The 17,500-nt window shown below is 47.0% G+C and overlaps 1 protein-coding gene across 1 annotated transcript in view; it reads left to right on the top strand.

The window, feature by feature from the left end:
• hspa12b (heat shock protein 12B) overlaps nt 1-17,500 on the top strand; it is a 55,352-nt gene that overhangs the window by 21,586 nt on the left and 16,266 nt on the right. Inside the window, exon 8 of the mRNA XM_064931090.1 lies at nt 17-200. Coding sequence (XP_064787162.1) covers nt 17-200 — 184 coding nt within the window. The remainder of the gene's footprint in view (nt 1-16; nt 201-17,500) is intronic.

Here is a 17,500-nt window from a genome sequence, read left to right as displayed (position 1 = left end):
CTCTGTCTCTCTCTAGGCTGGTCTGGTATCTCCTGACACTCCAGAACAGCTCCTGATAGCTCTAGAACCTGAAGCAGCTTCCATCTACTGCCGCAAGCTCCGCCTACACCAGGTGATTGACCTGAGCCTCCGGCCAATGACCAATGGTCTCAGCTTGGAGAGCGACGGGTCCCGCCCTTTTGACTCCAGCTTCAGACAAGGTGAGAGAGAGAGAGAGAGAGAGAGAGAGAGAGAGAGAGAGAGAGAGAGAGAGAGAGAGAGAGAGACAGAGAGACAGAGAGAAGGAAAGAGAGAGAGAGAGAGAGAGAGAGAGAGAGAGAGAGAGAGAGAGAGAGAGAGAGAGAGAGAGAGAGAGAGAGAGAGAGAGAGAGAAGGAAAAAGAGAGAGAAGGAAAAAGAGAGAGAAGGAAAAAAGAGAGAGAGAGAGAAGGAAAAAGAGAGAGAAGGAAAAGAGAGAGAGAGAGAGAGAGAGAAGGAAAAAGAGAGAGAGAGTGAGAGAGAGAGAGAGACAGAGAGAAGGAAAGAGAGAGAGAGAGAGAGAGAAAGAGAGAGAGAGAGAGAGAGAGAAAGAGAGAGAGAGAGAGAGAGAGAGAGAGAGAGAGAGAGAGAGAGAGAGAGTAATGTATCTGGTTTTGCCTTGAATGACTGTTTGCCTGTGTGTGTGCTGTTACAGCAGTGCAGAATTATGTGTGTGTATTTTGTGTGAATGGACATACACCCACCCACACACACAGGATATTGTAATTGGAACAAGATGCTGTGAGCCCATGATCTCACCCACACTCTGTCCCGTTAGCTTTCTCTCATCTCTTTCTTTCTCAAACACTGTAACGGCCTCAAAACATGATTAAAACTATCATGTAGATGTCATGAATGGTCGGTCCTTGCGTCCGTAGCTCTGTCTATGAAATTGTGAGTGGTTACATTTCTCCAGCCCGATCCCTCAGCTGTTTACCAATACATTGGCAGGGACTCCTCTTTGTTGTTGTTTGAATGTTTCTTTCCTCCCGTTTCCTCTTCTCTTTCCACCCGTTTCCTCCTCTTTTTCCTCCCGTTTCCTCCTCTGTTTGCTCCCATTTCCTCATCTCTTTCCTCCCGCTTCCTCCTCTCTTTCCTCCCGTTTCCTCCTCTCTTTCCTCCCGTTTCCTCCTCTCTTTCCTCCCATTTCCTCCTCTCTTTCCTCCCGTTTCCTCTTCTCTTTCCTCCCGCTTCCTCCTCTCTTTCCTCCCGTTTCCTCCTCTGTTTGCTCCCATTTCCTCATCTCTTTGTGCTTATGTTGTAAGACAGCCTTAGAAGCTGTTAGCTAGTGAAGAACAAATTCTTATTTACAATGTCTCTCTTTCTCTCAATTCAATTTCAATTTAAGGGCTTTATTGGCATGGAATATATATATTTACATTGCCAAAGCAAGAAAAATAGATAATAAACAAAAGTGAAATAAATCATAAAAATAACTTGACACTCAAGAAAGTTCCAAAAGAATAAAGACATTTCAAATGTCATATTATGTCTATATACAATGTTGTAACGATGTGCAAATACAAAAGGGAAAATAAATAAACATAAATATGGGTTGTATTTACAATGGTTTTTTGATGGCATAGAAGGCCCATCCTTGCTTTGCCTCTCAGATCGTTCACAGCTTTGTGGAAGTTACATGTGGCACTGATATTTAGGCTGAGGTATGTATAGTTTTTTGTGTGCTCTAGGGCAATGGTGTCTAGATGGAATTTGTATATGTGGTCCTGGCAACTGGTCCATTTTTGGAACACCATAATTTTTGTTTTACTGAGATTTACTGTCAGGGCCCAGGTCTGACAGAATCTGTGCAGAAGATCTAGGTGCTGCTGTAGGCCCTCCTTGGTTGGGGACAGAAGCACCAGATCACCAGCAAACAGTAGACATTTGATTTCAGATTCTAGTAGGGCAAGGCCGAGTGCTGCAGACTGTTCTAGTGCCCTCGCCAATTCTTTGTTGAAGAGTGTGGGGCTTAAGCTGCATCCCTGTCTCACCCCCCAGCCCTGTGTAAAGAAATGTGTGTTTTTTGCCAATTTTAAACTCACACTTATTGTTTGTGTAACTTGTTTTTATAATGTAGTATGTTTTTCCCCTAACACCACTTTCCATCAATTTGTATAGCAGACCCCTTATTGCCAAATTGAGTCAAAATCTTTTTTGAAATCAACAAAGCATGAAAAGACTTTGCCTTTATTTGGTTTGCTTGTTTGTCAATTAGGGTGTGCAGGGTGAATACGTGGTCTGTCGTACGGTAATTTGGTAAAAATCTAATTTGACATTTGCTCAGTGCCTTCTTTATACTGAGGAAATGTATGAGTCTGCTGTTAATGATAATGCAACCCAAGGTTGCTGTTGACTATCCCACGGTAGTTATTGGGGTCAAATTTGTCTTCACGTTTGTGGATTGGGGTGATCAGTCGTTGGTTCTAAATATTGAGGAAGATGCCAGAGTTGAGGATGATGCTAGAGTTTAAGTATAGCCAATTTGGGATTTGTGGTCTTTATATTTTATATTTTCATTTAGGATACCATGAACCCCACAGGCTTTTTGGGTTTGAGGGTTTGTGTTTTGTCCTGTACAGTCGTGGCCAAAAGTTTTGAGAATGACACAAATTGTAATTTTCACAAAGTCTGCTGCCTCAGTTTGTATGATGGCAATTTGCATATACTGTTGAATGTTGTGAAGAGTGATCAGATAAATCGTAAAGTCCCTCTTTGCCATGCAAATGAACTGAATCCCCCCAAAAACATTTACACTGCATTTCAGCCTTGCCACAAAAGGACCAGCTGACCTCATGTCAGTGATTCTCTCGTTATCACAGGTGTGAGTGTTGACGAGGACAAGGCTGGAGATCACTCTGTCAAGCTTCAAAAGGAGGGTGGTGCTTGGAATCATTGTTCTTCCTCTGATTACCATGGTTACCTGCAAGGAAACACGTGCCGTCATCGTTGCTTTGTACAAAAAGGGCTTCACAGGCAAGGATATTGCTGCCAGTAAGATTTCACCTAAATCAATCATTTATCAGATCATCAAGAACTTCAAGGAGAGTGGTTGCCAACACATCCTCCGAGAGCAACTTCTCCCAGCCATCCAGGAACAGTTTGGTGATGAACAATGCATTTTCCAGCATGATGGAGCACCTTGCCATAAGGCAAAAGTGATAACTAAGTGGTTCGGGGAACAAAACATCAATATTTTGGGTCCATGGCCAGGAAACTCTCCAGACCTTAATCCCATTGAGAACTTGTGGTCAATCCTCAAGAGGCGGCTGGACAAACAAAAACCCACAAATTCTGACAAACTCCAAGCATTGATTATGCAAGAATGGGCTGCCATCAGTCAGGATGTGTCCCAGAAGTTAATTGACAGCATGCCAGGGCGGATTGCAGAGGTCTTGAAAAAGAAGGGTCAACACTGCAAATATTGACTCTTTGCATCAACTTCATATAATTGTCAATAAAAGCCATTGACACTTATGAAAGGGGATGGGGATGGTCTGGTTAATATAGCACCATGCCAGGGGATGGTCTGGTTAATATAGCACCATGCCAGGGGATGGTCTGGTTAATAAAGCTCCATCCCAGGGGATGGTCTGGTTAATATAGCTGCATGCCAGGGGATGGTCTGGTTAATATAGCTCCATGCCAGGGGATGGTCTGGTTAATATAGCTCCATGCCAGGGGATGGTCTGGTTAATATAGCACCATGCCAGGGGATGGTCTGGTTAATATAGCACTGTGCCAGGGGATGGTCTGGTTAATATAGCTCCATGCCAGGGGATGGTCTGGTTAATATAGCACCATGCCAGGGGATGGTCTGGTTAATATAGCTCCATGCCAGGGGATGGTCTGGTTAATATAGCACCATGCCAGGGGATGGTCTGGTTAATATAGCACCATGCCAGGGGATGGTCTGGTTAATATAGCTCCATGCCAGGGGATGGTCTGGTTAATATAGCACCATGCCAGGGGATGGTCTGGTTAATATAGCACTGTGCCAGGGGATGGTCTGGTTAATATAGCTCCATGCCAGGGGATGGTCTGGTTAATATAGCTCCATGCCAGGGGATGGTCTGGTTAATATAGCTCCATGCCAGGGGATGGTCTGGTTAATATATTACACTGTGCCAGGGGATGGTCTGGTTAATATAGCACCATGCCAGGGGATGGTCTGGTTAATATAGCACTGTGCCAGGGGATGGTCTGGTTAATATAGCACCATGCCAGGGGATGGTCTGGTTAATATAACACCATGCCAGGGGATGGTCTGGTTAATATAGCACCATGCCAGGGGATGGTCTGGTTAATATAGCTCCATGCCAGGGGATGGTCTGGTTAATATAGCACCATGCCAGGGGATGGTCTGGTTAATATAGCACCATGCCAGGGGATGGTCTGGTTAATATAGCACTGTGCCAGGGGATGGTCTGGTTAATATAGCACCATGCCAGGGGATGGTCTGGTTAATATAGCACCATGCCAGGGGATGGTCTGGTTAATATAGCTCCATGCCAGGGGATGGTCTGGTTAATATAGCACCATGACAGGGGATGGTCTGGTTAATATAGCACCATGCCAGGGGATGGTCTGGTTAATATAGCACCATGCCAGGGGATGGTCTGGTTAATATAGCACTGTGCCAGGGGATGGTCTGGTTAATATAGCACCATGCCAGGGGATGGTCTGGTTAATATAGCACCATGCCAGGGGATGGTCTGGTTAATATAGCACCATGCCAGGGGATGGTCTGGTTAATATAGCACTGTGCCAGGGGATGGTCTGGTTAATATAGCACCATGCCAGGGGATGGTCTGGTTAATATAGCACCATGCCAGGGGATGGTCTGGTTAATATAGCACCATGCCAGGGGATGGTCTGGTTAATATAGCACTGTGCCAGGGGATGGTCTGGTTAATATAGCACCATGCCAGGGGATGGTGTGGTTAATATAGCACCATGCCAGGGGATGGTCTGGTTAATATAGCTCCATGCCAGGGGATGGTCTGGTTAATATAGCACCATGCCAGGGGATGGTCTGGTTAATATAGCACCATGCCAGGGGATGGTCTGGTTAATATAGCACCGTGCCAGGGGATGGTCTGGTTAATATAGCACCATGCCAGGGGATGGTCTGGTTAATATAGCACCATGCCAGGGGATGGTCTGGTTAATATAACACCATGCCAGGAGATGGTCTGGTTAATATAGCACCATGCCAGGGGATGGTCTGGTTAATATAGCACCATGCCAGGGGATGGTCTGGTTAATATAGCTCCATGCCAGGGGATGGTCTGGTTAATATAGCACCATGCCAGGAGATGGTCTGGTTAATATAGCACCATGCCAGGGGATGGTCTGGTTAATATAGCACCATGCCAGGGGATGGTCTGGTTAATATAGCACCATGCCAGGGGATGGTCTGGTTAATATAGCACCATGCCAGGGGATGGTCTGGTTAATATAGCACCATGCCAGGGGATGGTCTGGTTAATATAGCTCCATGCCAGGGGATGGTCTGGTTAATATAGCACCATGCCAGGGGATGGTCTGGTTAATATAGCACCATGCCAGGGGATGGTCTGGTTAATATAGCACCATGCCAGGGGATGGTCTGGTTAATATAGCTCCATGCCAGGGGATGGTCTGGTTAATATAGCACCATGCCAGGGGATGGTCTGGTTAATATAGCTCCATGCCAGGGGATGTCTGGTTAATATAGCACCATGCCCGGGGATGGTCTGGTTAATATAGCTCCATGCCAGGGGATGGTCTGGTTAATATAGCTCCATGCCAGGGGATGGTCTGGTTAATATAGCACTGTGCCAGGGGATGGTCTGGTTAATATAGCACCATGCCAGGGGATGGTCTGGTTAATATAGCACCATGCCAGGGGATGGTCTGGTTAATATAGCTCCATGCCAGGGGATGGTCTGGTTAATATAGCACCATGCCAGGAGATGGTCTGGTTAATATAGCACCATGCCAGGAGATGGTCTGGTTAATATAGCACCATGCCAGGGGATGGTCTGGTTAATATAGCACCATGCCAGGGGATGGTCTGGTTAATATAGCACCATGCCAGGGGATGGTCTGGTTAATATAGCACCATGCCAGGGGATGGTCTGGTTAATATAGCACCATGCCAGGGGATGGTCTGGTTAATATAGCACCATGCCAGGGGATGGTCTGGTTAATATAGCTCCATGCCAGGGGATGTCTGGTTAATATAGCACCATGCCCGGGGATGGTCTGGTTAATATAGCTCCATGCCAGGGGATGGTCTGGTTAATATAGCTCCATGCCAGGGGATGGTCTGGTTAATATAGCACTGTGCCAGGGGATGGTCTGGTTAATATAGCACCGTGCCAGGGAATGGTCTGGTTAATATAGCACCATGCCAGGGGATGGTCTGGTTAATATAGCACCATGCCAGGGGATGGTCTGAATAATATAGCTCCATGCCAGGGGATGGTCTGGTTAATATAGCTCCATGCCAGGGGATGGTCTGGTTAATATAGCTCCATGCCAGGGGATGGTCTGGTTAATATAGCTCCATGCCAGGGGATGGTCTGGTTAATATAGCACAGTGCCAGGGGATGGTCTGGTTAATATAGCAACATGCCAGGGGATGGTCTGGTTAATATAGCACCATGCCAGGGGATGGTCTGGTTAATATAGCACCATGCCAGGGGATGGTCTGGTTAATATAGCTCCATGCCAGGGGATGGTCTGGTTAATATAGCACCATGCCAGGGGATGGTCTGGTTAATATAGCTCCATGCCAGGGGATGGTCTGGTTAATATAGCACCATGACAGGGGATGGTCTGGTTAATATAGCACCATGCCAGGGGATGGTCTGGTTAATATAGCTCCATGCCAGGGGATGGTCTGGTTAATATAGCACCATGCCAGGGGATGGTCTGGTTAATATAGCACTGTGCCAGGGGATGGTCTGGTTAATATAGCACCATGCCAGGGGATGGTCTGGTTAATATAGCACCATGCCAGGGGATGGTCTGGTTAATATAGCACCATGCCAGGGGATGGTCTGGTTAATATAGCACTGTGCCAGGGGATGGTCTGGTTAATATAGCACCATGCCAGGGGATGGTCTGGTTAATATAGCACCATGCCAGGGGATGGTCTGGTTAATATAGCACCATGCCAGGGGATGGTCTGGTTAATATAGCACCGTGCCAGGGGATGGTCTGGTTAATATAGCACCATGCCAGGGGATGGTCTGGTTAATATAGCACCATGCCAGGGGATGGTCTGGTTAATATAGCTCCATGCCAGGGGATGGTCTGGTTAATATAGCACCATGCCAGGGGATGGTCTGGTTAATATAGCACCATGCCAGGGGATGGTCTGGTTAATATAGCACCGTGCCAGGGGATGGTCTGGTTAATATAGCACCATGCCAGGGGATGGTCTGGTTAATATAGCACCATGCCAGGGGATGGTCTGGTTAATATAACACCATGCCAGGAGATGGTCTGGTTAATATAGCACCATGCCAGGGGATGGTCTGGTTAATATAGCACCATGCCAGGGGATGGTCTGGTTAATATAGCACCATGCCAGGGGATGGTCTGGTTAATATAGCTCCATGCCAGGGGATGGTCTGGTTAATATAGCACTGTGCCAGGGGATGGTCTGGTTAATATAGCTCCATGCCAGGGGATGGTCTGGTTAATATAGCTCCATGCCAGGGGATGGTCTGGTTAATATAGCTCCATGCCAGGGGATGGTCTGGTTAATATAGCTCCATGCCAGGGGATGGTCTGGTTAATATAGCTCCATGCCAGGGGATGGTCTGGTTAATATAGCACCATGCCAGGGGATGGTCTGGTTAATATAGCACCATGCCAGGGGATGGTCTGGTTAATATAGCACCATGCCAGGGGATGGTCTGGTTAATATAGCACCATGCCAGGGGATGGTCTGGTTAATATAGCTCCATGCCAGGGGATGGTCTGGTTAATATAGCACCATGACAGGGGATGGTCTGGTTAATATAGCACCATGCCAGGGGATGGTCTGGTTAATATAGCTCCATGCCAGGGGATGGTCTGGTTAATATAGCACCATGCCAGGGGATGGTCTGGTTAATATAGCACTGTGCCAGGGGATGGTCTGGTTAATATAGCACCATGCCAGGGGATGGTCTGGTTAATATAGCACTGTGCCAGGGGATGGTCTGGTTAATATAGCACTGTGCCAGGGGATGGTCTGGTTAATATAGCACCATGCCAGGGGATGGTCTGGTTAATATAGCACCATGCCAGGGGATGGTCTGGTTAATATAGCACCATGCCAGGGGATGGTCTGGTTAATATAGCACTGTGCCAGGGGATGGTCTGGTTAATATAGCACCATGCCAGGGGATGGTCTGGTTAATATAGCACCATGCCAGGGGATGGTCTGGTTAATATAGCACCATGCCAGGGGATGGTCTGGTTAATATAGCACTGTGCCAGGGGATGGTCTGGTTAATATAGCACCATGCCAGGGGATGGTCTGGTTAATATAGCACTGTGCCAGGGGATGGTCTGGTTAATATAGCACTGTGCCAGGGGATGGTCTGGTTAATATAGCACTGTGCCAGGGGATGGTCTGGTTAATATAGCACTGTACCAGGGGATGGTCTGGTTAATATAGCACTGTGCCAGGGGATGGTCTGGTTAATATAGCACTGTGCCAGGGGATGGTCTGGTTAATATAGCACTGTACCAGGGGATGGTCTGGTTAATATAGCACTGTGCCAGGGGATGGTCTGGTTAATATAGCACCATGCCAGGGGATGGTCTGGTTAATATAGCACTGTGCCAGGGGATGGTCTGGTTAATATAGCACCATGCCAGGGGATGGTGTGGTTAATATAGCACCATGCCAGGGGATGGTCTGGTTAATATAGCTCCATGCCAGGGGATGGTCTGGTTAATATAGCACCATGCCAGGGGATGGGATGGTCTGGTTAATATAGCACCATGCCAGGGGATGGTCTGGTTAATATAGCACCGTGCCAGGGGATGGTCTGGTTAATATAGCACCATGCCAGGGGATGGTCTGGTTAATATAGCCCCAATGCCATGGGATGGTCTGGTTAATATAACACCATGCCAGGAGATGGTCTGGTTAATATAGCACCATGCCAGGGGATGGTCTGGTTAATATAGCACCATGCCAGGGGATGGTCTGGTTAATATAGCACTGTGCCAGGGGATGGTCTGGTTAATATAGCACTGTGCCAGGGGATGGTCTGGTTAATATAGCACCATGCCAGGGGATGGTCTGGTTAATATAGCACCATGCCAGGGGATGGTCTGGTTAATATAGCACCATGCCAGGGGATGGTCTGGTTAATATAGCACTGTGCCAGGGGATGGTCTGGTTAATATAGCACCATGCCAGGGGATGGTCTGGTTAATATAGCACCATGCCAGGGGATGGTCTGGTTAATATAGCACCATGCCAGGGGATGGTCTGGTTAATATAGCACTGTGCCAGGGGATGGTCTGGTTAATATAGCACCATGCCAGGGGATGGTCTGATTAATATAGCACTGTGCCAGGGGATGGTCTGGTTAATATAGCACTGTGCCAGGGGATGGTCTGGTTAATATAGCACTGTGCCAGGGGATGGTCTGGTTAATATAGCACTGTACCAGGGGATGGTCTGGTTAATATAGCACTGTGCCAGGGGATGGTCTGGTTAATATAGCACTGTGCCAGGGGATGGTCTGGTTAATATAGCACTGTACCAGGGGATGGTCTGGTTAATATAGCACTGTGCCAGGGGATGGTCTGGTTAATATAGCACCATGCCAGGGGATGGTCTGGTTAATATAGCACTGTGCCAGGGGATGGTATGGTTAATATAGCACCATGCCAGGGGATGGTGTGGTTAATATAGCACCATGCCAGGGGATGGTCTGGTTAATATAGCTCCATGCCAGGGGATGGTCTGGTTAATATAGCACCATGCCAGGGGATGGGATGGTCTGGTTAATATAGCACCATGCCAGGGGATGGTCTGGTTAATATAGCACCGTGCCAGGGGATGGTCTGGTTAATATAGCACCATGCCAGGGGATGGTCTGGTTAATATAGCACCATGCCAGGGGATGGTCTGGTTAATATAACACCATGCCAGGAGATGGTCTGGTTAATATAGCACCATGCCAGGGGATGGTCTGGTTAATATAGCACCATGCCAGGGGATGGTCTGGTTAATATAGCTCCATGCCAGGGGATGGTCTGGTTAATATAGCACCATGCCAGGAGATGGTCTGGTTAATATAGCACCATGCCAGGGGATGGTCTGGTTAATATAGCACCATGCCAGGGGATGGTCTGGTTAATATAGCACCATGCCAGGGGATGGTCTGGTTAATATAGCACCATGCCAGGGGATGGTCTGGTTAATATAGCACCATGCCAGGGGATGGTCTGGTTAATATAGCTCCATGCCAGGGGATGGTCTGGTTAATATAGCACCATGCCAGGGGATGGTCTGGTTAATATAGCACCATGCCAGGGGATGGTCTGGTTAATATAGCACCATGCCAGGGGATGGTCTGGTTAATATAGCTCCATGCCAGGGGATGGTCTGGTTAATATAGCACCATGCCAGGGGATGGTCTGGTTAATATAGCTCCATGCCAGGGGATGTCTGGTTAATATAGCACCATGCCCGGGGATGGTCTGGTTAATATAGCTCCATGCCAGGAGATGGTCTGGTTAATATAGCTCCATGCCAGGGGATGGTCTGGTTAATATAGCACTGTGCCAGGGGATGGTCTGGTTAATATAGCACCATGCCAGGGGATGGTCTGGTTAATATAGCACCATGCCAGGGGATGGTCTGGTTAATATAGCTCCATGCCAGGGGATGGTCTGGTTAATATAGCACCATGCCAGGAGATGGTCTGGTTAATATAGCACCATGCCAGGGGATGGTCTGGTTAATATAGCACCATGCCAGGGGATGGTCTGGTTAATATAGCACCATGCCAGGGGATGGTCTGGTTAATATAGCACCATGCCAGGGGATGGTCTGGTTAATATAGCACCATGCCAGGGGATGGTCTGGTTAATATAGCACCATGCCAGGGGATGGTCTGGTTAATATAGCTCCATGCCAGGGGATGTCTGGTTAATATAGCACCATGCCCGGGGATGGTCTGGTTAATATAGCTCCATGCCAGGGGATGGTCTGGTTAATATAGCTCCATGCCAGGGGATGGTCTGGTTAATATAGCACTGTGCCAGGGGATGGTCTGGTTAATATAGCACCGTGCCAGGGAATGGTCTGGTTAATATAGCACCATGCCAGGGGATGGTCTGGTTAATATAGCACCATGCCAGGGGATGGTCTGGTTAATATAGCACCATGCCAGGGGATGGTCTGAATAATATAGCTCCATGCCAGGGGATGGTCTGGTTAATATAGCTCCATGCCAGGGGATGGTCTGGTTAATATAGCTCCATGCCAGGGGATGGTCTGGTTAATATAGCTCCATGCCAGGGGATGGTCTGGTTAATATAGCACTGTGCCAGGGGATGGTCTGGTTAATATAGCACCATGCCAGGGGATGGTCTGGTTAATATAGCACCATGCCAGGGGATGGTCTGGTTAATATAGCACCATGCCAGGGGATGGTCTGGTTAATATAGCACCATGCCAGGGGATGGTCTGGTTAATATAGCTCCATGCCAGGGGATGGTCTGGTTAATATAGCACTGTGCCAGGGGATGGTCTGGTTAATATAGCTCCATGCCAGGGGATGGTCTGGTTAATATAGCTCCATGCCAGGGGATGGTCTGGTTAATATAGCTCCATGCCAGGGGATGGTCTGGTTAATATAGCACTGTGCCAGGGGATGGTCTGGTTAATATAGCACCATGCCAGGGGATGGTCTGGTTAATATAGCACCATGCCAGGGGATGGTCTGGTTAATATAGCACCATGCCAGGGGATGGTCTGGTTAATATAGCTCCATGCCAGGGGATGGTCTGGTTAATATAGCACCATGCCAGGGGATGGTCTGGTTAATATAGCTCCATGCCAGGGGATGGTCTGGTTAATATAGCACCATGACAGGGGATGGTCTGGTTAATATAGCACCATGCCAGGGGATGGTCTGGTTAATATAGCTCCATGCCAGGGGATGGTCTGGTTAATATAGCACCATGCCAGGGGATGGTCTGGTTAATATAGCACTGTGCCAGGGGATGGTCTGGTTAATATAGCACCATGCCAGGGGGATGGTCTGGTTAATATAGCACCATGCCAGGGGATGGTCTGGTTAATATAGCACCATGCCAGGGGATGGTCTGGTTAATATAGCACTGTGCCAGGGGATGGTCTGGTTAATATAGCACCATGCCAGGGGATGGTCTGGTTAATATAGCACCATGCCAGGGGATGGTCTGGTTAATATAGCACCATGCCAGGGGATGGTCTGGTTAATATAGCACCGTGCCAGGGGATGGTCTGGTTAATATAGCACCATGCCAGGGGATGGTCTGGTTAATATAGCACCATGCCAGGGGATGGTCTGGTTAATATAGGTCCATGCCAGGGGATGGTCTGGTTAATATAGCACCATGCCAGGGGATGGTCTGGTTAATATAGCACCATGCCAGGGGATGGTCTGGTTAATATAGCACCGTGCCAGGGGATGGTCTGGTTAATATAGCACCATGCCAGGGGATGGTCTGGTTAATATAGCACCATGCCAGGGGATGGTCTGGTTAATATAGCACTGTGCCAGGGGGATGGTCTGGTTAATATAGCACCATGCCAGGGGATGGTCTGGTTAATATAGCACCATGCCAGGGGATGGTCTGGTTAATATAGCACCATGCCAGGGGATGGTCTGGTTAATATAGCACCGTGCCAGGGGATGGTCTGGTTAATATAGCACCATGCCAGGGGATGGTCTGGTTAATATAGCACCATGCCAGGGGATGGTCTGGTTAATATAGGTCCATGCCAGGGGATGGTCTGGTTAATATAGCACCATGCCAGGGGATGGTCTGGTTAATATAGCACCATGCCAGGGGATGGTCTGGTTAATATAGCACCGTGCCAGGGGATGGTCTGGTTAATATAGCACCATGCCAGGGGATGGTCTGGTTAATATAGCACCATGCCAGGGGATGGTCTGGTTAATATAACACCATGCCAGGAGATGGTCTGGTTAATATAGCACCATGCCAGGGGATGGTCTGGTTAATATAGCACCATGCCAGGGGATGGTCTGGTTAATATAGCACCATGCCAGGGGATGGTCTGGTTAATATAGCTCCATGCCAGGGGATGGTCTGGTTAATATAGCACTGTACCAGGGGATGATCTGGTTAATATAGCTCCATGCCAGGGGATGGTCTGGTTAATATAGCTCCATGCCAGGGGATGGTCTGGTTAATATAGCTCCATGCCAGGGGATGGTCTGGTTAATATAGCTCCATGCCAGGGGATGGTCTGGTTAATATAGCACCATGCCAGGGGATGGTCTGGTTAATATAGCACCATGCCAGGGGATGGTCTGGTTAATATAGCACCATGCCAGGGGATGGTCTGGTTAATATAGCACCATGCCAGGGGATGGTCTGGTTAATATAGCTCCATGCCAGGGGATGGTCTGGTTAATATAGCACCATGACAGGGGATGGTCTGGTTAATATAGCACCATGCCAGGGGATGGTCTGGTTAATATAGCTCCATGCCAGGGGATGGTCTGGTTAATATAGCACCATGCCAGGGGATGGTCTGGTTAATATAGCACTGTGCCAGGGGATGGTCTGGTTAATATAGCACCATGCCAGGGGATGGTCTGGTTAATATAGCACTGTGCCAGGGGATGGTCTGGTTAATATAGCACTGTGCCAGGGGATGGTCTGGTTAATATAGCACCATGCCAGGGGATGGTCTGGTTAATATAGCACCATGCCAGGGGATGGTCTGGTTAATATAGCACCATGCCAGGGGATGGTCTGGTTAATATAGCACTGTGCCAGGGGATGGTCTGGTTAATATAGCACCATGCCAGGGGATGGTCTGGTTAATATAGCACCATGCCAGGGGATGGTCTGGTTAATATAGCACCATGCCAGGGGATGGTCTGGTTAATATAGCACTGTGCCAGGGGATGGTCTGGTTAATATAGCACCATGCCAGGGGATGGTCTGGTTAATATAGCACCATGCCAGGGGATGGTCTGGTTAATATAGCTCCATGCCAGGGGATGGTCTGGTTAATATAGCACCATGCCAGGGGATGGTCTGGTTAATATAGCACCATGCCAGGGGATGGTCTGGTTAATATAGCACCGTGCCAGGGGATGGTCTGGTTAATATAGCACCATGCTAGGGGATGGTCTGGTTAATATAGCACCATGCCAGGGGATGGTCTGGTTAATATAACACCATGCCAGGAGATGGTCTGGTTAATATAGCACCATGCCAGGGGATGGTCTGGTTAATATAGCACCATGCCAGGGGATGGTCTGGTTAATATAGCACCATGCCAGGGGATGGTCTGGTTAATATAGCTCCATGCCAGGGGATGGTCTGGTTAATATAGCACTGTGCCAGGGGATGGTCTGGTTAATATAGCTCCATGCCAGGGGATGGTCTGGTTAATATAGCTCCATGCCAGGGGATGGTCTGGTTAATATAGCTCCATGCCAGGGGATGGTCTGGTTAATATAGCACTGTGCCAGGGGATGGTCTGGTTAATATAGCACTGTGCCAGGGGATGGTCTGGTTAATATAGCACCATGCCAGGGGATGGTCTGGTTAATATAGCACTGTGCCAGGGGATGGTCTGGTTAATATAGCACCATGCCAGGGGATGGTCTGGTTAATATAGCACTGTGCCAGGGGATGGTCTGGTTAATATAGCACCATGCCAGGGGATGGTCTGGTTAATATAGCACTGTGCCAGGGGATGGTCTGGTTAATATAGCACCATGCCAGGGGATGGTCTGGTTAATATAGCACCATGCCAGGGGATGGTCTGGTTAATATAGCACCATGCCAGGGGATGGTCTGGTTAATATAGCACCATGCCAGGGGATGGTCTGGTTAATATAGCACCATGCCAGGGGATGGTCTTTGTAGCAGTCATTAAATACTGTCTCTGGATTGTCCTTGAGGAGCTGTTTCTTTGGTACTTATTCTGTGCAGTGTTGTTTTTAATATCCAAGGGGCTGTATTGTAATTACCTCTCTACAGGGATAAGCCACGAGGGCTTCAAAGGTCTCTGCATTTGGGTGGGGGGCTGTGAAACTCTACTGCCATTGTTAGGTCCAAGAATGTTCACATCTCTCCCTTCACACAAGTTAAAGCCAGGTTAATTCTGTCCTAGCAGCTTGGTAAGCTTCGTAGCCTTATTTATTAAGCTTTTATAATAAAATTACCTAGAGATGATTGTCTTTTACTTTTTGGCTTCAGAAGTAGGTTCAGACTGAACTGGTTTTGATGTAGAAGTCCTTGCGGAAAAATTCAGTTTTTATCTACATTTATCCAACTGAAATTATATATTTTTGCAGAAGAACTCAGGAGGCCATGAGCTCACTACCCCCCCCTCTCTCTCTCTCTCTCTCTCTCTCTCTCTCTCTCTGTGTGTGTGTCTTCTCTCTCTCTGTGTGTGTCTTCCCTCTCTCTCTCTGTGTGTGTCTTCTCTCTCTCTCTCTGTGTGTGTCTTCTCTCTCTCTGTGTGTGTCTTTCTCTCTCTCTCTCTCTCTCTCTGTTCTCTCTCTCTCTGTTCTCTCTGTTCTCTCCCTCTCTGTTCTCTCTGTCCTCTCTCTCTCTCTCTCTCTCTCTCTCTCTCTCCTCTCTCTCTCTCCTCTCTCCTCTCTCTCTCTCTCTCTCTCTTTGCTGTAAAATGACTTCCAGACCCCCTTATAAAAACACACAAGCATGCATGAACACACACAGTTTTTCCAGTGGTCCCTGGTTATGTTATTCTGTTCAGAGTCATTACCATATGAAAACGTATGGGCCAGGGTTCAAATGGCCCTCCTCCCCCCTCCACACACACACACAAACCCTCCCCACACACACACACAAACCTTCCATATCCCCAATGTGGGTCTCATTTCAAAATCCCAGATGTCAAAGATACAATACAGGGCCTTGTCATTTTCCCAAATAGACAACAGAGATGATCTACAACAGAGACTGTATCTACAACATAGACTGTATCTACAACAGGGACTGTATCTACAACAGAGACTATATCTACCACATAGACTGTATCTACAACATAGACTGTATCTACAACATAGACTGTATCTACAACATAGACTGTATCTACAACATAGACTGTATCTACAACATAGACTGTATCTACAACAGGGACTGTATCTACAACAGAGAATGTATCTACAACAGGGACTGTATCTACAACATAGACTGTATCTACAACAGAGACTATATCTACAACATAGACTGTATCTACAACAGGGACTGTATCTACAACATAGACTGTATCTACAACAGAGATGTTCTACAACAGAGATTATATCTACAACATAGACTGTATCTACAACAGGGACTGTATCTACAACATAGACTGTATCTACAACAGAGACTATATCTACAACATAGACTGTATCTACAACATAGACTGTATCTACAACAGAGATGATCTACAACAGAGACTCTATCTACAACATAGACTGTATCTACAACATACACTGTATCTACAACATAGACTGTATCTACAACAGAGACTATATCTACAACATAGACTGTATCTACAACAGAGATGATCTACAACAGGGACTGTATCTACAACATAGACTGTATCTACAACAGAGATGTTCTACAACAGAGATTATATCTACAACATAGACTGTATCTACAACAGGGACTGTATCTACAACATAGACTGTATCTACAACATAGACTGTATCTACAACAGAGACTATATCTACAACATAGACTGTATCTACAACATAGACTGTATCTCCAACAGAGATGATCTACAACAGAGACTATATCTACAACATAGACTGTATCTACAACATACACTGTATCTACAACATGAACTGTATCTACAACAGAGACTATATCTACAACATAGACTGTATCTACAACATAGACTGTATCTACAACAGAGACCATATCTACAACATAGACTGTATCTACAACATACACTGTATCTACAACATAGACTGTATCTACAACAGAGACTATATCTACAACATATACTGTATCTACAACAGAGACTATATCTACAACATAGACTGTATCTACAACAGAGATGATCTACAACAGAGACTATATCTACAACATAGACTGTATCTACAACATAGACTGTATCTACAACAGGGACTGTATCTACAACAGAGACTGTATCTACAACAGAGACTATATCTACAACAGAGACTATATCTACAACAGGGACTGTATCTACAACATAGACTTTATCTACAACAGAGACTATATCTACAACATAGACTGTA

Source organism: Oncorhynchus masou, chromosome 23 (assembly GCF_036934945.1).
Source record: "Oncorhynchus masou masou isolate Uvic2021 chromosome 23, UVic_Omas_1.1, whole genome shotgun sequence".
NCBI classification, from domain to species: domain Eukaryota; kingdom Metazoa; phylum Chordata; class Actinopteri; order Salmoniformes; family Salmonidae; genus Oncorhynchus; species Oncorhynchus masou.
Note: the sequence above shows the minus strand (reverse complement) of the source record. Positions and strands in the feature narration are given on the sequence as shown.